At 41.9% G+C, this 25,636-nt stretch overlaps 1 protein-coding gene across 1 annotated transcript in view; it reads right to left on the reverse strand.

The window, feature by feature from the left end:
- Positions 1–901: 901 nt before the first annotated feature.
- htr2cl1 (5-hydroxytryptamine (serotonin) receptor 2C, G protein-coupled-like 1) overlaps positions 902–25,636 on the reverse strand; it is a 132,014-nt gene continuing 107,279 nt past the window's right edge. Inside the window, exons 6-9 of the mRNA XM_032584075.1 lie at positions 8,076–8,239; positions 7,830–7,977; positions 6,745–6,980; positions 902–4,568 (exon numbers count right to left, since the gene is read on the reverse strand). Of these exons, the coding sequence (XP_032439966.1) occupies positions 3,999–4,568; positions 6,745–6,980; positions 7,830–7,977; positions 8,076–8,239 (1,118 nt within the window). The 3' untranslated portion in view covers positions 902–3,998. The remainder of the gene's footprint in view (positions 4,569–6,744; positions 6,981–7,829; positions 7,978–8,075; positions 8,240–25,636) is intronic.

Genomic DNA, 25,636 nt, shown 5'->3' on the forward strand with positions numbered 1-25,636 from the left:
GTTTTAATTTGCCTAATTTTAGCAACCCACAGAGCAGTTTAGCATATTGGACATTGCTTTACTATATTACTGAGAAAATTGCTGCAAGGCTAATAAAAACCCTGTATTTCTTCTCTATAAAAGAACCCCAGACGCAGTTGTGTTCAGAACTACTTATGGGTCGAATTAATTTAGGATTTTAATGGTTAAAACTATTCTTTACCCAAAGTTGACGACGTGGTGAACAAAAAATATCATCTAAGCTACTTTAGAAAACAGAATTTGGGTGTAAAAGTTTGAATTTATTGTGTGTGTTTTATAATCCATCGAGGGTTAAAATTATGCGCGCAGACTTGACTATATTCATAAATTTGATATTTTAAAAATGTTCCATTATCTACCCTTGAGATGAGAAGATGTTGACGTTCTTTGGACGTTTCTTAATAGAAACGTCCAAAGAACTCCAAGAAGGAAAGAACTTTTTATTTTGCAATTGTAGATTAGAGTCTCTGCAGTGTTCATGTTTTTCTGACGTTTTCGCGCCTTACCAATGAAGATCGAGAACAGCACCTACATAGTCGCTCTCAGATTAAAGAATATTATTGGATGGACAGAATCAACCAGCACCAACAGTGAAGCCAACTGGTTATTGGCTATTTGGCCTCAGAGATAAGAGGTGTGACTGCAGGAGTCCGACCTTTCAACCCTAAAAACATCGTTCGTGACTCTCATTTTGATAGAAAAAAAAGGAGTAAATTTTCACCAAAAAACTCAGAAAGTTTGAGATAAATCTCTGAAATTTTATAGAAGAAAAAAAAAAAAAACATGCAAATTTCTGAGTTTCAAAAACTGAATATTTTTGGACATTTAAAAAAAAAAACTTTTGAAAAGCAGATTTTTCCAAGTTTTCTATACACAATTTCTGAGCTCAACCTCAGTTTTTTTTCTAGATAGTATTTTTGACTTTTCAAACTCAAACTTCAAACTTTTTTTTCTAGAAAATTTCAGAGCTTAATCTCAACATTTCTGAACATTTTTTGGTAGAAATTTACTACAGCTTTGTTTATGTCTACAATGGCCCAAGGTATTCTCAGATTACCTGAGAATACTTTTGCTTTGTTCAAACTAAAAAAACAAAACAAATAAGAAACTATTCTGCCAATGAACTTCATTTGCCCGACTAAAACCATAAGTCAGATTCTATGTTACTCTCTTCTGTCTTAGAAATCAGATTTTCTGCAATGCTCAAACGTTTGAGTTTCATTGGTAACTCGACTCACGAGAGTTTAAGTTTTTTTGTTTTTTTTTAACTAAGCTACTTTTTCGATATTTATCGATCTTCCAAATGTTAGTGCTTCTTCACTCTGGTACCTCAGCTGACTGAAACTCAAAGTTGCTGAGTTTGACTCCAAAACTTGGAAAGTTAAAGTTTAAAAAGTAATTTTGCAGGCAAAAAGTTACCATGTCTGGTTGAAAACTGGAAGAGATGCTAGCGTTAGGTTTTGGGGGGGGAGAGATTGTTTCTGAATGACAGGACTGTAAATTTTGCAAGTTGCAGAGTTGGTGGTTGATCAAAGCGTGTCGAGGTTCTCACCTTATTTTTGAAATGTGAAACATATTTGCTCTCTCTGCTCTGACGGTCTGAATTAGATGGTTTGATCACCGTGTTTCCTGTCAAAGCCGCAGTTCTGCCGGGCATTTCCATTTGAAAAGCCGTCATCAGAGGGAAGGTGCAACCGGACAACGCTTTGATCATCTGATTATCTCCTTTTAAATTATTCATTTTCAACCACAGCTGATAAATATGCAAAACGCATCAGTGTTCCTGTTTTAATTCATTGGCTTTCAGTGTCCGGAGTCTGCTACGCTTTGGCCCGCAGCATGACGGGACATCCCGCAGCTTAAAGAGTTCAGATGAAAACAAAAGAGACAGAGCTGGTGAATGGCTGAGCTCTGACTGAAATCCCTGCTTCTCATCGAAGTAAATAACACAGACGCTCTTTCCATGTGTCCTTTAGAGAAGACTACAAAATATTCAAAATGTATGCTTGGAAGTAATGAGAACCAGGTGATATAGGAACAGTGCTGTCCAAAAGTATTCATACACTTAAAAGTTTGTTTTAACATTTTGACTTGTTTGAACTGGAGGGAAAATATTATGCCGTTTCAGAAAGATTAGAGTCTAAAGGCGTGTGAATTGAGTCAGCCTGACTCAATATTGTTCAAAGCTACTTTTCCCTTAAAATACAGTTTGAGAAATCTCCCATGGCAACCATTCAGCTGTGCAAAACGCCTGGGTGGAGCTAGACGCGCCTTCCAGATGCAGCTCCTCCTCTAAACCTGCAGTTTCAAAGTTTCCAAACTTCCACCTCACAAATCACACATTCTGTGACTCCACCAGTCAGCTCCTTCAGACTAGCTAGCAGCAATTAGCAAACACCTGGTGGAACTGCGCATTAGCTGAGCTCATTATAGGAGCCACTACTCAGAGCAAGTCTGGTAAAAATATTGTTAAAGGGTTAATAGAGGAGCCATGCTGTGATGACTTCCTGAATAATGGGTTTCAGAAAGAGCAGAAGATTCTTAAAGAGACAGAAGTCTAATTTCAAGGTGTTAAATTACAAAGTCAAATTTCTTTTAGGTTATATTAAATATATATAGTATTTTTATATCAGTTTTTTGTGCTACAGAATAGCACTTTATGCCTGGAAAATACATAATACTGCCCCTTTAACTACACTAAACTTTTTTGCTTGTGAAGATTAAAAAATCTAAAACAGTTCAAGGGTTGTGAATCCTTTTGAAAGGCACTGTATCAGATTTTTGATGTTGATTTGAATATTGTCTGTATTTTGTTGTTTTTCAGTGACACACATCTTAACAGAGATGAAGAGACTGATCAGGTAAAGTAGATCCATTTCATGGTGTAAGCAGACAGAAAATGTTCTTTTTTCAGCTCTTGCTTGTACTACAGCTGAACACTAAGTAACGTTGCGGACTGCCATGCTTTTCTTCTAGAGTAGAAAACAAAGGAAGAGATGGCGACATGGGCATATAAACCTCGACATTTAAGACTAGCTGATAAAAACCATGACTATTTCAAATGGCTAGTGTAAAAAAATTCATATGCTTTGTTCCTATTAAAGACAATCTGTAAAATAGTTGTGCACTCTATCAAAAACATTTTCCCCCCGCTTTAGTTTAAACTTTATTTGTGGATTTCAGTAAAAACATTTTGGAAGCTGTGAGTCTCCAAAGTGGTTGTATTTGACGACAGAAGCAGTAAAGGTGAAAGGACTCTGTCTTTTTAAATTTTTATTTTTTATTTTTCCCCCTTTTACTTTTAGCTCTTTTATCTACTTTGGTCAGCGGAAGATATTTCCATGACCACTAGATGGCACTGTGAGTCCACCGGAGCCTAGATATGATTGTACATTCCTTCATCTCTGTCCTCTCAGGGAAAACTTTCACTGCAGCCTTTATGAAGAGTCTCCTCTGTAGACTCCGTCAGCTGAGCAGTGTGAAAAGGTTCAGCCAGTCAAGCTTGACTGTTTCAGATGTGTATTTGGTTGAGTTTGCTTGGACCGTGTCTTCACTCTCTGCGAGGGCTCGAAGTCACAGTTGGACTCCGTGGGGGGCCCGTTTGGCTCTGTAACCCGCGTCAGTGGGACTCCAGGAGGGGCCGCCTGACTTCATACCAGGTTAACAGCGAGTCCCACTTCACTTTGTCCCTTGCCTCGCTCGATACCTCAATCACCATGAAATGCAACACAAGGTTTGGTTGATGAACACATCAACCCCACAAGTCAAAACCTGAGCTTCATGGTATGAGACCGAACGTTTTGGCGAAGCTGACGGCAAACGTGTTTGGAATGTTGAGGGTTATTTTTCTCTTCAACACCTTTCCGCCCTCTGCTTCCTTGACGTCCGGAATACAGCTGGTGCAATTCAGCAGCTCTCCTCGCAATAGTCCCCGGGTGAGGAGGTTGAAGTCGGAACAAAAGGGGGTGACCATGCAGTCACACGCTGCTCGTGTGTTCTCTGGGGGGAGGGTAGCTGATGAGCGACAGCTCCTGCTCAATCTCCGTTTCTGGCTCCGTTTCCGAAAGCGTGCCGGCGTTGTGGCATTCCGACAGGCTCTGCGACACTAATCCGATTTGCGTCCCGTCGTCTGTCGTGTCCTCCGGGTCCACCGTCAGCCTCCCGTTGTCTCCCCTGCTGCCATTGCGACAGTTACTGTTGCGGTCCACCCCTGATTTGTCGTGGCCGCCCATCAACAGAGGGGTGACGGCGTGCGACGGGCACTGCTGGGGCGTGAGGAGGGTTTTGCCACCTTGTCCCGCCGCATTAGCCCCGGCTTTGTACTGGCACCTGATGTAGTTGGAGAAGGCTCTCCTGTAGGTCTTGTTGAAGAGGGTGTAGACCAGAGGGTTGACCCCGGAGGAGATGTAACCCACCCAGACGAAGACGTTCAGGAGATCGTGGAGCAGCGACTCGTTGCAAGAGTCGCGGCACAGGACAAAGGTGACGTTGGTGATGAAAAACGGACACCACATGACAAGGAAGAGGAAAAAGACAATTCCCAGGACCTGGAGCAAAAGTGAGGGGAGAAGTTAGTATATTAATAAAAGGACAAAATGTGGTTTTAATGTCCTTCCAGGTTGGTGATCCACACACAAACACCGCGGTTCATCAAACACATGCCCGTTGTTGGTTGTTTCAGCAGAGAACTTGAGTCAGCATGGCACAAACAGTGATGCCCTGTCTACTGTTACCTTTCTACAGTTGCGTTTCCATTACAAATTACAAATGAGTGCAAAACTTTGTTGATCTACTAATGTTGATTAAAAAAAAACTAAAATTGCACTTGAATAAGTATGTTCATGCGATGAGTCATTAAAAAACATGACGCACCATCATCCTCCTATTCCCAGTGGTAGGTTTTCGAGCATTCTCCGGTCCGCTTGACCCACAAATGCATTCGCACTGCGCCAGGCTTCACTTTAATTGAACCGAAACAGAGTTTTGTAGGCAGACCAGAGTTTGCCTGCGAATTCACACCTCCCGAAACAAACTGGACTTCCTAGACAAACTAACTAAAGTTCAATTAAAACAGACTAAATAGGGTTTAAAAAGCAGCTAGAGATCTTCTCATTCCAAAAAGCTTTGAGTTGCACTTGATTGTATCGCAGTTTGTTTCCTCTATTCTAAATTGCTGTACTTTGTTGGATTTACCCGTCTGATGAAGAACTTTGTGACCATGGTGGTCATAATGTTATGCCTAGTTGGTTGTAGGTGTATGAGCTTTGTGCCTCTTTGTCATTAAAGAGGAATTTGAATTCAGTCACTGCTCTGCTCGACTCTGGCAGCACTCCAAGCTTTCTGACGTTACTCAAAGTGCCTGACAGGATTTGATAGCATGTGACGTGAACTGCACTGAATATTCTAGAAGAAATATTTCTAAATCCGCTGTTGGAAAACGTCCGTGTCAGAAAAATTCACCTATCCTAGTTTTACAGAACGACACAGATATACGGCGACAGAGGTGGCTGCGGCGGACGGAAGGGATTGTGACTGCAGCAGCTCAAGGTTTGTTTTAGCTGCAGTTTTTCTTTAGCTTGTCTTGCGACAGCAGACATTTCCACATCACTGAAGCCAGAAATCTTACAGGTGTAATGTTTTTAAGAAATGTGATCAGTTTTTCTTGACATAAAAGTTCGAAGCTTGGGTATGTAACTTTTATAAAACATTTTTATAAATCTATATAGTTGTAAAAAATGCCAGGAGGAGGTTCTTGGCTCTGTCAATCAACCTCATGTGCATGCTGCTAAATGTGCTAATGGTGGAGAAACAACTTAACGTTACAGGAAAAATGTTTTTTGAAAGAAGTTCCATCTCACTTTCACTTCCAGGATTTACTAAAACTTTAAAGACATCGTGGATCATTGTAGATAATTGCTCTTTGTAATTTGGTTTTCTTATTTCTTAGAATATTGGTCATGTCCTTGTTTGTTTATGTCAATTTATGTCTTGCCATATACTGTCCAGTCTTCTGTATTTTGTTTGTTCTTGCGTTCTGCTTTTTGTGACACTCGGATCAGTGTTGGTATTTCCCCCCCTGGTTGGTTGGATCTATTCAGCTCCGGATCTCCATTACTCATCCTCCATCCGTCTACCTGTTTGCCTTCTGTTCCTGCTGCACCACCTGTCTTCTGTGTCAACAATCTTCAGTATTTAAGCTCCTGGATTTTCTTTGTTTCTGGATCCTTCCGTCACCCTGTCTGTTCGCGTCCTTGTTCCACATCCTGCATTTGCTCCTCTCACTTCCTTATTTTGCTGAGTTTTTCCATTTTCAGTGATGTTTTTTTCTCTATCTGGGTCATTTAAACTGTAAAAAATGGTAGTTCTTGGGGCAAAAGAAAAACCCAGTCAAGAGTCTCTGGATATTATTTACGAGTTTGTGGGAACAATACTATGTATATAAAACAACACAATTATCAGAATAGTCAAGATATAACTAATAAAGTTGTAGGAAAATATGGCATAACACTATGCCATATCGTCATAGTATTATGAAAATAAAGTACGACTTTATTCTCATAACGTTATTAATCTTGTATGACTTTATTCTCTAAAGTCATATTTTTTATTTAGCCTGGCCCTAATAATCTGTCATACAAAACAAATAAGGAAAAAAGAGAAAAGTATTCATTAGTGTTTATTGTCTTGCCAATCCTCGGTTCTAGCTGCAGCTTCCCTTCTCACCTTGGAGGCCCGCCTCTCGTTCTTTATGGCCTGCATCATCCCTCGTCTCCCATGGCAACCCGAGGCATCGCTCCGGCCCGGCCCGGCGGCCGGAGAGCTGAGCTGCGACGCGGCCTCGGAGCTGGGAATGATGCTGAGGCTGTCTGAGGCGGAGGCGCTGAGCAGAATGCTGGGCTCCGGGCCCTTCAGGCAGCTCAGCGTGTTCCGTCTGCTCTGGAGCGGCGGCGGCTTCAGTTCTGTCCCAGGAAAAAAAACAGAGAAAATACAAGGATCTATGGGGTTTGAGGGTAAAAAAGGGGAAACTATGCATTCAATACAGAAATTAATTACGGGAATTAATAATTCAGTTACCAAGAAACTAGATGTGTGTCTTACCGCTGGGGTGACAATATAAAATTTTCAGTTGCTTTCAGTTGGGGAAAGAGTATAAGTTTTATTTTACACATATAAAACATGTTGTTTTTTTTGTCCTTATGTCAAATGTCAATATTTCATTTGCCTTTTAAGACAGCACAGCTACTTTAAAGTGGCAGCATTATGCATTTTCCAGACAAGTGGTGCCATTTTATAGCACAATCAAGTAACTACGAGAAACTCAGCTTATATAAAAATGCTGTATATATCAAATATGACTTCATAATTTGACACCTTGAAATTGGGCCTCAGTCTCTTTAAAAACTTCTGCTCTTTCAGGTGGTCTTTACAATATGGCTCCTCTATTAATCCTTTAACATTGTTACCAGCGGTTCACAGAGCAGTAGCTAGTAAACGAGCTCAGCAGATGAGCAGTTCCATCAGGTGTTTGATAATTGCTGCTGACTAGTCTGAAGGAGTTGAGTAGGGGAAATCATGGGAGTGGGCTTCTCTGAGTGGTGGAAGCTTTGAAAATTGGAAACTGCAGCTTGGAGGAGGAGCTTCGTCCTCGAAGGAAGAGCTTAGTCCACCCTGGTGGTCTGTAAAGTAGCTACTTGATTGGGATATAAAATGCCACCGTGTGCCTGGAAAATAACTAATACTGCCCCTTTAAGAGACAAATAACACGCAGTGATCTATGTCCAGATCTATGTGTCGTGATCGGTGGTTACCTTGCGAGTTTGGAGGGGAAAGAGTGTTGATTTGTGGAAGGTGGAAGGGGCTCGGTGGAGGCTGCAGTGTGATTGCTGGTGCGCTCAAAGGCTGCTGGGAAGAAGACTTTGCTTCATACAGGAAGACCGTGGCCTGCCTCTGGAGCACCTACGGAGGATCAGACCGGACGATGAGGAGATAACAGAGCACAGGAACGCGGGTTTGAAGGGATACAGGCACGTCGCGTCGGCTCCTGAACTGTTTACCTGTATGGTGAGGCAGTAAGTCACCACCATGATGACCAGCGGGATGAAGAAGGCCACAAAAGAACCAATCAGTATGAAGCGCTCCTCGTTGAGGACGCAGCTGCCATTGACAAAAACCTTGTCCTCGTTGTGGAGACCGATCACTGGGATGGGCATTGACACGCCTGGAGAGAAACAGAGCAGGAAATGGATGTTTAAGATTTTATTGCTGCACACTCGTTTCGTCTTTAGTCAGATGTCGCTTCTTGTCAAAGCAGATTTTAAAGTCAATTTATTTGGTCGTTTTCCAGATTAATCATGTACAGGCTACTAATTTGACCATATACAGTATGTGCTTCAATATGTTGTTTCCAAGAATGTATATTTTTATACTATACATCTTTTTCCCATAAAATCTTACCAAGTATTTTTGGTCTGGTTTCTAGTGTAAATATCCCAACACACTTAAGCTAAGACAAAACTAACTTTTCATCAAGTTAGTTTTGATTTTAAGTAAATGATTAATTAATTTTGAAGTAATCTGCCAAGACATTTTAATTTATAACATGGGCAGATTATTTCACCAATAGTTAGTACTTTTTCACCAAACAAGCTCCTATATCTTGCTCAAAAGTGACTTGTAAGTTAGTTTTGTCTCATTTCAAGTGTACTACGATATTTAAACTAGAAACTAAACCAAAAATACTTGGTAAGATTTTGTGTTTTTGCACACAAAAAAACAACAACACAAAAACAAATTCATTCTTGGTAAAAGGAGAGGCACCATGAAAACATCTATTGTTGTAAGTATGGTACCATGTAGTGAGGCACAAAGGCCAGGGATCAAACTCGGCTATTGTGGAGTCTGTTCTGAACCAAGTGATCTGTACTGACAACAGTGCAATCATACGATGGAGGCTTTCCAACACTGAGAAGTAACCAAAGTGTGAAAAATTACAGACAAGTGGGGAATGCCGAAGTAGTGTGCAAAGATTTGAAAGTCAAATTTTTGGCTGCCTGCTGCTGCCAAAACGATACTGCTGGTCCAAAATCAGACGATTTAGCATTCAAAGGCGGATGGAGGGAATGTGAATCCTAGTCAAAGCTTTAAACGATAAATACTGTGTCTTTCATGTTGAATGCCTAAGCTGCATTCCTTCAGTACTGTCTAATGCACGCATAAAGTTTTAGGATGTGACTGGAGCATTTCAAAGACCAGGGGTCAACTGATCATCCACCCGCTCGTCCATGCAGTGTTGCCGGCGGAATTTAAAGTGACAACATAACCTTAAAATCATGTGTTTAGGGCGTGCCTTGGTGGCGTAGGGGATAGCGCGACCCATGTTTGGAGGCCTTAAGTCCTCGACGTGGCCATTGTGGGTTCGACTCCCAGATCTGACGATATTTGCCGCATGACTTCCGCCCTCTCCTTCTCCCTTTCCTGTCAGCCTACTTTCATATAAGAGACTAGAGCCCACAAAAGACCCTTTGGAGGGGTTAAAAAAATAAAATAAAATAAATCATGTGTTTGGACTGTGCAAGAAAGGCACACCATGCAGAGCGCACGGTCACATAATGAGACATCATTTGAAAAAAAAAAGAAAAAAGTCAAAGCTTGAAAAAGCAATGGATGAGTTCAGGGTTAGGGTGAAGATATTAATTAAATGCACCACGGTTATGCATGCACATAAACCAATGGAAAGCAACAGAAAAGCAACACTAAGTTTCACTTTCTTTTTTTCTGTTCGCATACAAAAAAAGACGACGATTTACTGCAGCAGCTTGGGTGTTAACCAGAAAATCAGAAGTTGCTTGGAGAAATCCAAAGAACATTTCAGACTGCTGGGAGAGTGAATGAGGTAAAGTGTAAAAGATTAATTCCCAGTTACAGCAAACACATGATGGTCATTGTTTCTGGCAAGGAATGCACAACAAGCTGCTAGCTGGTTGCGACATATGAAGTTGTCATATAGGGTCAGTACGGCTTTTTCTTTAGGCTTTAGAACCAAACTTTTCCTTAACTCGGGCTATCTTTGATATTCAGTCAATTTATGGTCTAAAAATCTAAGTAAAAAAAAAAAACACTTGAATTTAGTATCACTATTGTAGCTTTTTTGTCTTATTACTGCATTAGCAAAGCTAATTTTCTTTTCAGATAAAAAATAATACAGGTTACAGTAATTGTTTGCTATGATAGCAGGTTCTTGTAGACTAAACATGAGATGCTTTTCTAGTTAACTTCTTGTTAGCCATGTTTCAAACAGTCCGATTTAATAAAACGTCATATCTGTTGAGATATCCAATAAAATAAAAGACGTGTGTAAAGGTGCATTCTTTAAATAAAAATGCTCTGGTATATGTAATGTTGCTATAGTTGTAGCATTTTATGAGAGCTAAATCAGACCAAATTAGCCTATTAGCAGAGCTTGCATGCTAGTAATTATAAACATGCTCATAAGTCTTAGCTGAGGCTTTTCCTCATCGTCCATCCATCCATCCATCCATCCATCTTCTTCCGCTTATCCGAGGTCGGGTCGCGGGGGTAGCAGCTTCAGAAGGGAGGCCCAGACTTCCCTCTCCCCAGCCACTTCTTCTAGCTCCTCCGGGGGAATCCCGAGGCGTTCCCAGGCCAGCCGAGAGACATAGTCCCTCCAGCGTGTCCTGGGTCTTCCCCGGGGCCTCCTCCCGGTGGGACGTGCCCGGAACACCTCACCAGGGAGGCGTCTAGGAGGCATCCTGACCAGATGCCCGAGCCACCTCAACTGGCTCCTCTCGATGTGAAGGAGCAGCGGCTCTACTCTGAGTCCCTCCCGGATGACTGAGCTTTTCCTCATCGTATAAAATAAATTAATGTTTAAACAAAAATGGCTTCCACAACATACTAAAGTTAAAAACACCTATTTGTGTCATAACAACCAAGTAATGACCACAAAAAATGAGGAGAAAACACAATATCATCTCCTCTAATAACAACCCAAACATATTTGTTGTTCTATCCATTAGGCTGTGAAGTCTCTTTATTTCGGGAAATGAAAGTAAATAATCATAACGTACGGCAGAATAACACATTAAGCAGGTAATGAGAGTCGCACCTGTAATAAATCAACATGCTGTTAGCGTTTTTATAATGTATTAGAGTTTAATGGACGCTCGTGAAGGTGCATTTTTGCTGCTGGGGGACAGCGCTGATAAAAGACTGCAGTAAGAACAAGCCTTTGAAGCCCCAGTGGGCTTTTTGACCTCTGATAATAACCCTACTAATGTGCCTGGTCTGATTTGAAAGGATTTCTTGTGTGGTTGAAAATATCTGGCTGATCTGAGAAACAAAGGAACACCTCAGTGAGAGGAAAAAAAAAAAAAAATCTCCTGAGGGTGAGAGCTACACAGCAGGTCATGCTAGTCCTTGAGCTGAATCATGGTTCATGTGAGGGCAGGTAAGGGCAAGGTGCATTGTTTTCTCCGGCGCTGGTTCCTGACCCGGCCGGCACAAACATCCAATTCCAATTTGCAAGCATCCTGTACACCATACTATACTACTGCCTGTTTATATGTTGTGCATGAGCAAAACCCTCCTGGGTTTATAGTCACATTACATGTTATTGTTTACATCTGGAAATTTCATGCACGAGCACAACGCTGGAGGGCAAATGATCAATTTATTAGCTGCTATCAATACCTGCTCCCGCGGTAACGCAACTCTGCTAACAAAATAAAACCTGGACATGTAGGCAAGGGCGCTAAATACGGGGGGAAAGTTTTTTGTTCATAGAAAGAGAAAAAAACTGGCGCCCTGTCAATTACAAAATTAATCATATTGTGTTTTTACAATTGTTTTCAGCAGTAAAAATTAAATGTTATCCCTCCTAGACTGAAAAGCAGACATCCATATTTGCGCTGAAGCCTCCCCTGGATCTGCATGAAACGATTCGTTCCTGCTTAGCGCTCCTGACAACGGTTCAGCAGCAGTCAGTGGAAGACCAGAATGACTGCGGTAGTTACTATGCTGCAAAGAAAAATAATAAAGTCTGGTTTATTAAAAAAAAATAGAGAGATAAAAAGACAAGAGTGTTAATTTGTAACCCAGTTTTTCTCCGAGAGAGGTGGGTAGACTGTGTGAGATTGTCAGCCATTTAGCATAGTTAGCTTAGCTACACACTACTGTTTGGTTGTCACCATCTAGTTAGCATCATTCCAGGAAGTCTATGTGGATTTCTCTCTTTTACAATTTTTGTTGTGTTTTACAATTACACAATAAAAACAATATATTAATGACAGAAATTCAAACAATCTTTATAAAATGATGATAAAAAACCAGCCTCCTGTCTGGACTGGAAATAGTCCAAACAGTTTTACCTTAACTTGAATTTAAATTACAGATATCTCTTGCCACGTCCCTCCTGACCCGTTCTCTCCTAAGTGAAGCTGCAGTATGCAACTTTTATAAAAAATATATTCTTTTACATATTTATTAAAACTGTCATTATGTTGTGAAAGTATGGCATGAGAGATAATCTGTAAAAAAATTTATTTCCTCTGCTTTCTTCCAGTTCTATCTAGAAACAACCAATCAGAGGCAGGAGGCGGGTTTTAGCGCTGTCAATCACAATCTCAGGTGGCTGATCACCTAAAGCCAAAACCAATGGCAGTCATTAACGACTAGCATTTCTTTGGCCCTCCAGCATGGAGCTGGGATCTTGCGTGTGCGACGTCACGGTACAGCGTGTCTATAGATCTGACTCATGGCCCGGTGGACGGATTCATTCACTTATTCAAGGACTATGTAAAACAACGGGTCAGGAGAAAATGCTTTAAAATGCCGTTTCAACTTACTCCAGCCTCACCTCAGCTCCCTACGCGCCATAAAAAAACTTGCTCTGTACCTCATTAAATTACAAGAGGATCACATAAAATTGGAAGCATCTGGATGGCCTTGGGTTCTAAGTGAATTGATATTGTAATTTGGGCGAAGCAGCTCCTCACGACAGATAAGTGCCTGATGGGCTTCTTCTGGCTATTTCATAAGGCACTTTGCGATGTAACTTCTGACAGTCACATATTAAACTTCTTGCTGAGCTGTTTAATTTGGTCCTAAGAGCCAGCAGATTCCATTCCTTCAGGTCATGGCAGATTTCTGGCCAAGCTGCAGCGACTCTCTGTAAATCCACAGAATACACAACAGACACAATAAACATAAAGCTGACACGCTCGCTTTGTGGCTTCTCGTGACATGACCGCGGCAGGCTGCTGGAGTTGGATTATTGTAGCACGAGATCGAGATCTGCAACATCAGCAGGGTGCAGGCAGCAAAAGAAAAACTCCAGGAAGGAGAGCGGCAAAAAGCGAGGAAATGCTTGGTAAGATCTCAGCTCTGTATTTGAGGAATTTATGAAAATGGTTTTGAAAGTTTGCGAGTTTTTTTCCCCCTGTAAATGCTAAGAGGAGACTAAAGGTGTCAGTAACGAATTTAACTCTAGCTCATTTGCTTGGAAAGTCTGATTTGTTTGTGTGCTGCGTTTGAGATTGTGAAAATAAATTTGGTCAATGGAAGAACAAGACAATTTCTCGTTTTTAGATTAAAAAAAAGTTTTGACACTAGGAGGAGCTGTTTGTACCACGGTTAGTTTATTTTGCAAAACTTTGATGTTTGCAGTGGCAATATGGACGTAAGATTTTATCACGATATTCCATGATAAAAAATCGCAATAAAAAAAAAAAATGGTGATAACGACATTAGTGATGATGTGAACTATTGATCACTCTTTTGTTTTGTTTTTTTCTTCGGTAACCTGTATGGCTGTGATTGCATGGCACAGCATTCATAGCTCCACAAACAGAAATACTGCTCTTGAAAAACATTCCCATTTTTAATGTTTGCAAGTGTGAATTATGTCACTAATACGCACACAGTGACTGCACGTAATCATATTTTCTAATTTATTAATGCTCTCATTGAACAGTGGAGAAAATAATAAAAAATAATTCCAACAATACAGTTTTGAAGGACTTTAAACATTAACTAGAATGTATTGTAACAACGATAAATCAAAACTTTTAAGAAATTTATAACAATAAATGATAAACAGTATGATAAATGCCCATCCCTATTCGGTGCTGATCATATTTTCTCCAATGACAGATGACGGAATGTGCCATTTCTTTATACTTATGCTTTGGAACGATTTTGTACCCTTCTCCTATTAAGGAGGAAAGTTAATATGTTAGCTTAAATTTTGGAAAAAGCATGGCTCTCCTTTTCCTCCTGGATGCCCGGGTCCCGAGCGGATGTCGTCACGGCCGGCAAGGAAACGGCAAGGCACGATGACGTCACAGAAATACAAAGTTTAATTCAATAGAAAACACCGTATGAATTTAACAAGAAAACTTCAGAGTACACAGAAGTACATTTCTTTACCTGAGACAAAAGAATTAAAAGAATAAGAACAAAGGCGCCTTTGGAGACAGCTGATGCATAAAAGCAAAACAGGGCAGTTGTCTGAATTCTTATTATTGAGCATTCCCTTTTCTAGTGAAGGCGTTTCTCTTTGTTAATATATGCAAATAGGGCGTACCTCTGTTTTGACCAACCAAGAGCTACCTTGGAAAATACTTAGACCTTCCCCTGAGTTTTAATGACAAATATCAAGAGTCATTCTAGTTATTAAAGTTATAAGTTATTTTCACAAAACCTATCTTGCTCCTCTGCAGTCAGCTTCTCCAAAGATTTGAATCTTTACCTTATCACAAACAATAATGAGATAGAAGTCTTTTTCAACCTGTAAAACATAACATTCAAACCATTCCCTTTTGGGTTCCAATATTGTCATAGTTAGTACATTTTCAAATACATTCCATTTACTAGATTAGTATTTGTATCTTGGGTAATATACTTTAATCTAACACACTATTGCTATTAATATTAAGAGGTATATCAGAAATTAAACTAAGTGTTTTCCAAGATTCCTAAGTTGTGGTCAACTCCAGATGCAACTCTGAGCTCCTGAGAAACCCCCGACCTCTGACCTGCGAGCCGGGGAAGATATTCTTTATGGCCTCCTAATTTAAAACCTTTCAAGAGCTTTGTGTTTTATGGCTGGTCTAAATTACAGCCTTGCCAAAAGAATGTTTATCTGTGAACTCCTGCCTTGCATCTGCTTTTGTCCAAATGGAATGTTGGTCTACTTAAACGCACATGGCATTAGCTTAACTATATTAAACCATCAAAAATAGCCATGATTCCTTAACACTCCTGACTGATACCTTACAAATAATACAGATAAAAACATTGAAATAACTTGCATCCATAAAAGCTCTACATAGTAACAACCTGAAATGCTCAAGGCGTGCACACTCATGAGATCTACTGTACAAACCGATCAAACATAAACAACCTCCAAGTAAAACAGCCGGTGTTACTGCACACGTGAGAACGGCTGCAGAGATCTCCTGCTGCATGTTTCATTGATAATCTTTCTGCATCGATTGCTGGGAGACCTCTCGGACCTCAATCATAGCAGCAGGCAGAAGTGAGGAACCTTTACTGGGGTCAACGAAATGGCTAGAGGAAGACACGACGTGTCTTATCTCACAAAGGCGCTGGGCCGTGAACGACTACACAAGGAAGAAAGGAGGAGACCAACAGATGATTCAGCTGCATCTAGCTGTGTAGCAAATAATAATAATACAAAAAAAAAACAACTTTCAAAGCAGTACGGTTTGGTTAGAAAATATGCTTTGTTTTGCTTTACCCCGAGATCCACGCTATGTTTTGTTCAAGATCCCACTGCCTCTTCATTTCTGAATTGATCAGAATAAACTTTTATTTACTTCTGATTTTAAAAATCCCTGTTAAAAGATATTTGTTGAAGTATGTGGAAAAATATACACGCTAAGCACTTCAACACATTATTTTGCTTGATATAAAGGAAACTGAATATGAGAATTATTGCATTATGTTTATAGTTATTGTTTTATAGTTGTACAAAGCACCATTAGTATCTGATATGTTGCTACATTGCAGCCAGCTCTCCAGAGACTTTTCTGTTCTTAGCAGTAACCTAATTTATCCAATATTAATGAAAAAGTGTTATTGAGATACATACAGTAGATTGCAGTTTGAAGCGAAATGTAAATTCACCACCAAATGTCAGCAAACCTCAGTAAAAACAATTTTCTTGAGTACATTTGTTGAATTCCACTTACACAGTGCCATTTTATAGCACAATCAAGTAAATATGTTGCTTTTACTTATTATAAAAACTATGTATATCCTATATCAAATATGACTTAAAAAAATTATATTTTGTAATTTAATGTCTTGAAATTGGGCCTCTGTCTCTTTAAGAAGCTCCTACTCTTTCTGAAACTCTGTCTTCAGGAAGTCATCGCAACATGGCTCTTCCATTAACCCTTCAACGTCTTTACCAGCATTTCACTGATAAGTAGCTCCTATAATGAGCTCAGCATACATGCAGTTCCACCAGGTGCTAGTCTTAAGGAGCTGAGTGTGGGAGTCGCGGGGCTGAGGTCCTTCTCTGTGAGGTTCAAACACTTAGAAACTGCACCTCAAAGGTGGAGCTAGTTCCAACCAGGCGTTTTGCACAGCTGAATGGTTGAATGGGGGATTAAAGAATTTCTCAAAAATACATGAAAGAATCAAAGAAACACTCCAGGTTTGTTTTTGGTGAGGAAATAGCACTATAACATGATGTGTAGCCCAAGAAAGTTGATTTTATTTAATACTGCCCCTTTAAACTCTTTGATAAAACCAGCCATTAATCATAAACGTCCACAGCAGCAAAAACAGGACGTAAGAATCAGAAAATTGTGGCTGTTCTAAGTAAAATTGTGTAAACTTTTCATTTTGAACTCTGTACTAAAGAACGTGCTGTGAAAAGAAACTCCTTTGAGAGACATTTCAACTCGCGAAAGATTTTGCCTGTCGACCGACAGACTCAGCACGCCTGGGGGCTTTTCTTTTCTTTTCTTTTTTTAATCCATGACAAAAGAGGAAACTTTCGTGTAGATTAGTACTGGAGAGGCGGCACCTCAGGCCAACTGGACCCAAAGAGAGACAGCAGACAGAAGCAGCACAAGGCCAAGAGTAAAAAAGACAAAAGGAAACAGAAAATATTTCTGTGGGGACGTAATGGACCAAAGACTGGATGTTTCATTGGTAATCCCACAGTATTGATCGATGTAAGCTCTCTCTGATCTCGATCATCGCTGAGTGTTTGTGCTGCGGAGCCTCTTGAGGGGTTTAACGAAAGGCCAACAGGAAAACATCTAAAAGCAAATATGAATGTACAGAATCACAGAGGAGGCCAAAAAAGTCCCAATACAAACAGGGCGCCAGCAGCGACGCTACATATTAAAACAAAGATTAGAGTGAGAGCATCATTAATTTAGATCTAAATGAATTGAAAAAGTGGTCTGATATTAATAAATTATCACTAAATTTAGATAAAACCAAGTTCATGTTATTCGGGAACTGTGAAGGGGATAGCAATTTACAAATAATAATTGATCATGTGAAAGTGGAGAGTTATTGAAATTCGGTTTTGGGAGTATTGATTCATAATAAGATCTGTTGGAAACCTCATGTTAAATATGTGCAATCTAATATGAGAAGGGATATGAGAAATGGGAAGACTATTTATGTTATGAATTACTGAATGGAAAAGAGGTGTGATTATATAAGTTAAACTTCATCATGCTCCTTTTCAGACTCAGTCACCATGTATTTGAGTAAGTATATTTGGTAATAAGGTACCGTGTTTACACTTAGAAATATGAAAGTCTTACTTTATTATTATGTTTTGTTGGTGAAATGTCAGTAAAATAAAAACAATCATCATTATTTGTCTATGCCTTGGACAGATATATAATATAAATATTCACATCTGTTCAACTGCTCAATATCTTCAATGAAAACCTGCAGTTTTCAGGTTTGTGTAAGTGTGAGGGTGTGAATACTTTTGCAAGGTCGTATGTTTTATTGGAAATATAAATTCAGACATATTTTAGTTAAATATCAGCAGAAAAACAAACAAAAACACAGGTCTCTCCATATTTTGTGTTACAAATTGTTTGTATGCCAACAGAGACAGTGTAGCCAACGGTAACTAGTAGTTCCTGATTAGCTGTGTCATTGACGAGGTTGAAATGAAGAAGCCCACTTTGACTCACTATGCTGAATATTTGCTCTCCAGGGTTCAATAGACAGATAAACACCACAGTTCCAAACAAGGCCAATCATGACTGACACATTCCATTTCAAGATCTTTATGCTAAGCTAATATGATCTGCGTAATATAGTACACTCCAAACATGATAATTATTACTCGTTTGTACGTTTTTCCTAAACCACGAGCTGTCATCACTTACTCTAAGTTGCTTATCAGTGTGAAATGATCTCTTTGGCCGAACACAAAGCACAAAATTCTCATCAGCTTTTATCACGCCCTTTGACACCAGCTGGATGTTTGAGAGACAACTTATTAAGCATCTTTGTGCAGCCTGTCTGTCTTATAGACCTCCCTCCACAGCTATTCCCCGACTCTCTGGTAAATAGCTGATAAATGAGCAAATGTGGAGACTTGAAGACATAAATGTGACACTCTTTTAAAACTTTTATCTATTCCTCTGACTGTAAAAACGAGCAGCTACGTAGATTTTACTGATAACTACTTGATATATGTCAGAATTAGAAAAAGTATTTGTATTGCTAGTGATCCAATATGCATCCGCAACATTTAAAAGGAAGTTAAATGTCGTAATTTCCGCCAAGTATCTTCAAAACGTTGGTGGATGTTGTTGCTGTGTGCAGGAAGGATCACCTCCAGTGTCAAGCAGTCTTCTAAAGCAGTGGTCCCAAAACTTTTTATCACCACGGACCGGTCAAGACTTGGCAATTTTACTGCGGCCCGAGGTGGGTGTTGGGGGGGGGGCTTCTGCATGTTGGTGTGTCCGCTAAAGCCAAGTTGACATGGCACAATTTTACATTTTTTACCCTGATTTTCCCCTTGCAACAATCTTAGAACGTTCCGAGTTCTCTGTGGATTTCTGTTGGAGGTTTTCAGCCCGTCTGTTCCAGAAGTCTTGTGTTCCAGTGGTACCGTCTGGTCCAGTTCCAGAGGACCTGTGTGGTCCAACTCTCGTTCCAGTTTTCGTTCCGCTCCGAAGACATCTGTAAGTCTGTGACGTTTTGACTATACAGCATACATATTCAAGATATGAGTAATGTCATTCTGACTAGTCAGAATGTTAATTTAAGATATCGTTTATAGAAAAACTATGTAATTGAAGATATCTCTAATTCATTTGGAGATATCGGAAAAGGAATTTTGACTAGACTAAATTACAATTCAAGATATCTTTAATTTATAATAATTTAGTCATTATTTGCTTTAAAGATATCTATAATTTAAATTTCGCTAGTCAAATCCAAAAACACATTTAAGATATCTTGAATTATGGCGTCATTTGAGATATCTAATTAGAATTATGACTAGTCAAAACTAAAATCCAGATATCCTGAATTTACTTTATGACTAGTCATAGTTTAATTGTAGAGATCTGAAATGTGTATTTGAGATAGTCAGTAATGCATTGTAGAAATCTTGAATTGAAGTCTCCATACAACTCAGTGGTAAATCTGATGTCATTTCAACCAGTCAGAATGTGAGTAGAGATATCTTAAATTGCTAAAACGTCTAGTCATAAAACAATCTGAGATATCTGTAAAATAAGGCAGTAAAACCAAATTTATGTTAAAACGGCTTGCCGTAGGCCTGGTGACCTTTGCCACATGTCTTCCCTCTCTTGTTTTACCTACTTTCCTCTTAACACTTTCAAATAAACGCCACTAGAGCCAAAAGAAAGAAATGTGCAGATTAGGTACATTAAACAAGTGGCTAATTATCATTTTACAGTTAATTGTAATTTAAAAGCATATTTTTAATAATAGATTTTTTTAAATTTAAAGATACAAATGCTATTATTATTTATATAAATAAACATGAATGGGTCGTTTCAGGAATCTTTACTTTAAGTTGGCTAAGGAATGTCTCATAGAGATGCCTTCAAGGTTAGAGGACATAATGATACATGAAGGCAGCTTGTATGCATGTAAGTGCGCCAAAACCCGACAGCCCCTTGGGATTTAAAGGGCACCAAACAGCACCAATGGAAGCTCGAGGTCAGCGACAGGGAGGAGAGACAGCTGAGTGAAAAGTTTTAAAAGTCATCCTATCCCCAAACACTTGGAGAAACCACACACACACACACACACAATTAGAAAACTGATCTGTTCCCTTGATTATTACACCACAGGAACAGTCGAGAGGGGAGGAGATTGATTGGTTAGCACTGTGAAAAAAATAAAAAATCTCCTGAAAAGGTTTACTCCCGATTCCTCCGAGATGGACTTGCTTCCCTCTCAGGAGGTCGTATTCGTGCTTCGAAATGTATCGTTTATGAGCTCATGTGACCACCGGATCTTATGTGGCAAACTTAATTATCCGGGGCCACATGCACAGAGTGTCGATCTCAGAGCGGTGGCTCGGCGTCTTCTCCTTTCCTCTGGCGCACGGCAGACACAGGCGGGTTGATGACTACGTACCCTCTGGCTGACCCAACCGCAACCGAGACAGAAGGAAAATAAAGAAATGGCGGAAGAGGCGCGATTTTTCCTCCCCATGAAAAGGGCACCAAACAATGTGAGTCGTGAGCCGCTTAATGATGCTCTTTACGTTCCTCTAAGTTCACATTCAGGAGAGAGTCTGCAGTCTTTATAAGAGCATACCTTAGTTACAGAACAAAAATATCAAAAATTTGATACTAAAGTCAAACTTTCACATTTTTAAAAGATTTTAAAAGTTTGTCCAGAAAAAAAAATGTACACAACAGCAAATTCTACCTAGAAATACCCAGAAAAATATTCACATGCTTTGAATTTTTTACCCTCGGACATGTTCAGCCACAAAGGCGATAAAATTTACCCTGGAGGAGCTGCAAAGATCCGCAGCTCAAGTGGGAGACACATTCCATAGATTTGGTCTTTATCAACCTGGTAAAACACAGTTCTGTGCTTTTCTTTGGTCAGAGGGTCTGGACTAAGGATGCACCGATCTGCCTTTTTCCACTTCCAATACTGATGCCTGGACATGACGTATGACCCCAGTTCGAAGAAGCTTACCGCTGTAAATAACTCAAGGGGACTAGAGGAATAAAATGTATTATACCTACCTCTTGCTCCAGCTTTAATTGCTCTATATTTGGAAGCATGGTGAACGAATGGCTTCGTTCACTTCCTCCGTTGACATTGCTAAAACTATGGACAGAAAATCAACAACAATCCTCCTTCTGTTCTCTGATTGGCTCGTTTAAAATTCAACCGGAGAAATGGAGCTCAATGGAAGAAAACCCAGACAGAGCACTGGAAGGAGATGAGAATCAAGCAGAATTGCTTTATAAGGCAATTCTGCTTTATGGGTCTTTATGGAAGGGAAGCAAAAGAAAGCCAGTGTTGACAAACAGCATCGCCTCAAGTCATGTAGAAGAAAACTGTCATGAAGTGGGGGTGGTGAGAGTGGTGAGGCAGACGCAGCGGACCCAGGTAAGATGAATATGATGATTTTAATTATAAATAAACCCAGCAACAGGTAGTACACACACTGACAACGGATAGACTAGACATTGACGTAACATTGACGAGGACCCGACGAGGAACAAGGAACACAGGTGGAGTTAAATACACGGGAGGGTAATCACAGAGACGAGACACACCTGGGAACAATCAAGGGGAGGACAGGACAACGAAGAGACTTAAGGACACTGAAAACTCTAAATAAACACAGAAAAACACAGATCCTGACAGTACCCCCCCCTCAAGGGCGGCTACCAGACGCCCAAAAAAAAAAACCCCACAACAAGGGTGGGCGGAGGGGCGCTGGATGGGGGGCCAGAGTCCAGAAAAACAAAAAACAACCCACCATTGTGGGCGGAAACACAGGAAGGGCCAAGAGTCCAAAAACAAACAAAAAACTACCCACAGGGTGGGCGGAGGCAAAGGAGGCGGGAACCACGGAGGTGGTCTGGCGGTCGACCGCGGCGCTGGAGGCGGGAACCACAGAGGCGGTCCGGCGGCCGTCCGCGGCGCTGGAGGCGGGAACCCCAGAGGCGGGAACCACGGAGGCGGTCCGGCGGCCGTCCGCGGCGCTGGAGGCGGGAACCCCGGAGGCGGGAACCACGGAGGCGGTCCGGCGGCCGTCCACGGCGCTGGAGGCGGGAACCACGGAGGCGGTCCGGCGGCCGTCCGCGGCGCTGGAGGTGGCAATGGGGAGTCCCGGGGGCCGCCCACAGACGGCGATGACGAGCCCCTCGAGGCAGGGTCTCTGGTGGAGAACAGGGGGTCTCAGTTGGAACGCGGGGGGTCTGGGTCTCGGGAGGAACGGATAGAACGCTGGGGGTCTCGGTCTCGGGTGGAACACTGGGGGTCTCGGTCTCAGGAGGAACGCAGGGGGTCAGGGTCTCAGGAGGAATGCAGAAGGTCAGGGTCTCGGTAGGAACGCAGGGGGTCTCGGTAAGGACACAGGGGGTCTCGGTCTCGGGTGGAACGCAGAGGGTCAGGGTCTCGGGTGGAACGCAGAGGGTCAGGGTCTGAACGCAAGGAGTCTGGGTCTCGGAAGGAACACTGGGAGTCTCGGAAGGAACACTGGGAGTCTCGGAAGGAACACTGGGAGTCTCGGAAGGTGCGCCGGCTGGAACGCCGGCTGATTCGGCCTCGGGTGCGCCGGCTGGAACGCCGGCTGATTCGGCCTCGGGTGCGCCGGCTGGAACGCCGGCTGATTCGGCCTCGGGTGCGCCGGCTGGAACGCCGGCTGATTCGGCCTCGGGTGCGCCGGCTGGAGGTGAGCCGGAGCGGAGCCTCGGGGCCGGCTGCGGGGGCGAGCCGGAGCGGAGCCTGGGAACCGGCTGCGGGGGCGAGCCGCAGCGAAGCCTTGGAACCGGCTGCGGGGGCGAGCCGCAGCGAAGCCTTGGAAACGGCTGCGGGGGCGAGCCGCAGCGAAGCCTTGGAAACGGCTGCGGGGGCGAGCCGGAGCGGAGCCTGGGAACCGGCTGCGGGGGCGAGCCGGAGCGGAGCCTGGGAACCGGCAGCGGAGGTGACAGCTCCGGAAGGCGACGAGGGGCCGGATCCACCGGCGGCTCACGTCGCTGTCTCCGGGCTGACCGTGGAGGTGGCGGCTCCAGAAAGCGACGAGGGGCTGGGTCTGCCAGCGGCTCACGTCGCTGTCTCCGGGCAGACAGCGGAGGTGGCGGCTCTGGAAAGCGACGAGGGGCCGGGTCTGCCGGCGGCTCACGTCGCCGTCTCCGGGCTGACAGCGGAGGTGAGGGATCCGGAAGGCGACGAGGGGCCGGGTTCACCGGCGGCTCACGTCGCTGTCTCCGGGCAGACAGCGGAGGTGACAGCTCCGGAAGGCGACGAGGGGCCGGCTCCACCGGCGGCTCACGTCGCTGGCTTCCCGGACGAAGGAATCGACGGGGGCCATATCCGGGGGGTGCTAACACCAGCCTTGTTCCCCGGAAAAGCTCCCGCTGCAGGTCGGCGACAGCTTCAGCCAGCTCCCTGTCCTCCCTGCCGGACCTCCGCCTCGGGCCGCTCTGCCCTCTAGGAGGCAACCTCACTCCAGCTGGGTCCATTTTAAAGCGAGCCTCACCGTTCGGTTTGGTCGGGTCCTACTGTCATGAAGTGGGGGTGGTGAGAGTGGTGAGGCAGACGCAGCGGACCCAGGTAAGATGAATATGATGATTTTAATTATAAATAAACCCAGCAACAGGTAGTACACACACTGACAACGGATAGACTAGACATTGACGTAACATTGACGAGGACCCGACGAGGAACAAGGAACACAGGTGGAGTTAAATACACGGGAGGGTAATCACAGAGACGAGACACACCTGGGAACAATCAAGGGGAGGACAGGACAACGAAGAGACTTAAGGACACTGAAAACTCTAAATAAACACAGAAAAACACAGATCCTGACAAAAACCACAAACAGGTGAACAAAAATTGAACTTTGTGGCCAACATGGGAAACACTATGCATGGTAGAAGCATTATGTCTTCATCTCCTCAGCAGGGCCTGGGAAACTGAATTGATGGGAAGATGGTTGGGAAACGGTTTGAACAAAAATGAATGTAACACCTTTCAGAGTTCTGTTTCTAAATAATTTTGAAAATCATGTCCAGTTTTCCTTTAAAGTTAACAATTATGCGCCACTTTGTGTTGGTTTACCACATAAAAACCCCAAATAAAATACATTAAAGTTCGTAAGATGACGAAACGTGAAACAGATCAAAGGAAACGGATACTGTCGGATACGAGCCTCGCCTGGCTCACAGAAGGGATTATAAAGTCAAATGTGTGAGAGCGCTGTCAGAGGTTTCATAGCTCGACTGGACTGTTTCCACTGATAATTTGAACGGGTGCCTGATGATAAAAGTTTTTTTGTGTCCGCGAAATGAAACATTAGGCTCCCAAACTTGACTTTGGGGGATGAATTTCCACTGTTGGATTAACATAACCATATAAAACACAAACCCCTGAAGGTAAATTGGTTTCCATTCTTTATAGATTACCTCTGGAAAAAGAAAAAGGAAATCAAATGATGCAAATCAGCCCCACCCATGGCCGTCTGATGCACAATGCTTTGATTTAACGCACTGAATGTTCCCACTGTTTTAAAGAGGCAAGTCATGTGTAGGTAGAACCAGTTCAAAATTTAAAAACAGCTCACTAGAAGTCAGTGAACTTGATACCAGCAGACAAACAAAAAACAAACACAAGAAGATAATGGCTAGAAAGCACAAATCTGAATTTGTAACAAATCCTGAAAGGGTTTGTTCACAAAAACAAGTCTTCACAATAAAGACTGGCATCTATAACAAAATGTCATTGTTTTACAGCTTTTTTTCCACGCCACATTTTAGATCTTTAAACAGAAAACCAACAAAAAAAACCAACAAACAAAAAAAACAATCATAAACAATAAACATTATTAGTCTGGTGTTAAAATGGGCAAATGAAAGAACAGGCTATGATGTAGTGACTAAAAGATCAAGTGGACAATTCCTTGTGAAAGCAGTATTAGTTTTCGAACTTGTTACTTTTCTAGCTTTCCGTGAAGCTAGCTGTGCTACGTTGCTAGCTCTGCCTTGTATGTAGATGGGAATATAAGGATAAAAAGAGATTTGGCTTCAGTTTGGGTTTTTTTAATCTTAAAAGACAGTGTATCTTCTAAATCCCTGATTCAAAATGTAATAATTATATCACAATTTTACCTAAATTTCATTAAATAACAGTGGACAGATTAATCAAATAGGGAATCTAGACTTCAAAACTCATGTTACCACAAGACTTCCATCAGATTTGACTTGGACTTGAGCTGATTTAAAAAGAAAAGTGGACAGAAACGTCCATTCTCCATGTGGCAAAATGTGGTTGATGTGCATTTCTTCAGATTTTTATCTAAGTTCACTTTTTATCTCAAACCAGAGTTCTTGGCGAACATACGTTT

This window comes from Xiphophorus hellerii, chromosome 14 (genome assembly GCF_003331165.1).
Source record: "Xiphophorus hellerii strain 12219 chromosome 14, Xiphophorus_hellerii-4.1, whole genome shotgun sequence".
Classification (NCBI taxonomy): Eukaryota; Metazoa; Chordata; class Actinopteri; order Cyprinodontiformes; family Poeciliidae; genus Xiphophorus; species Xiphophorus hellerii.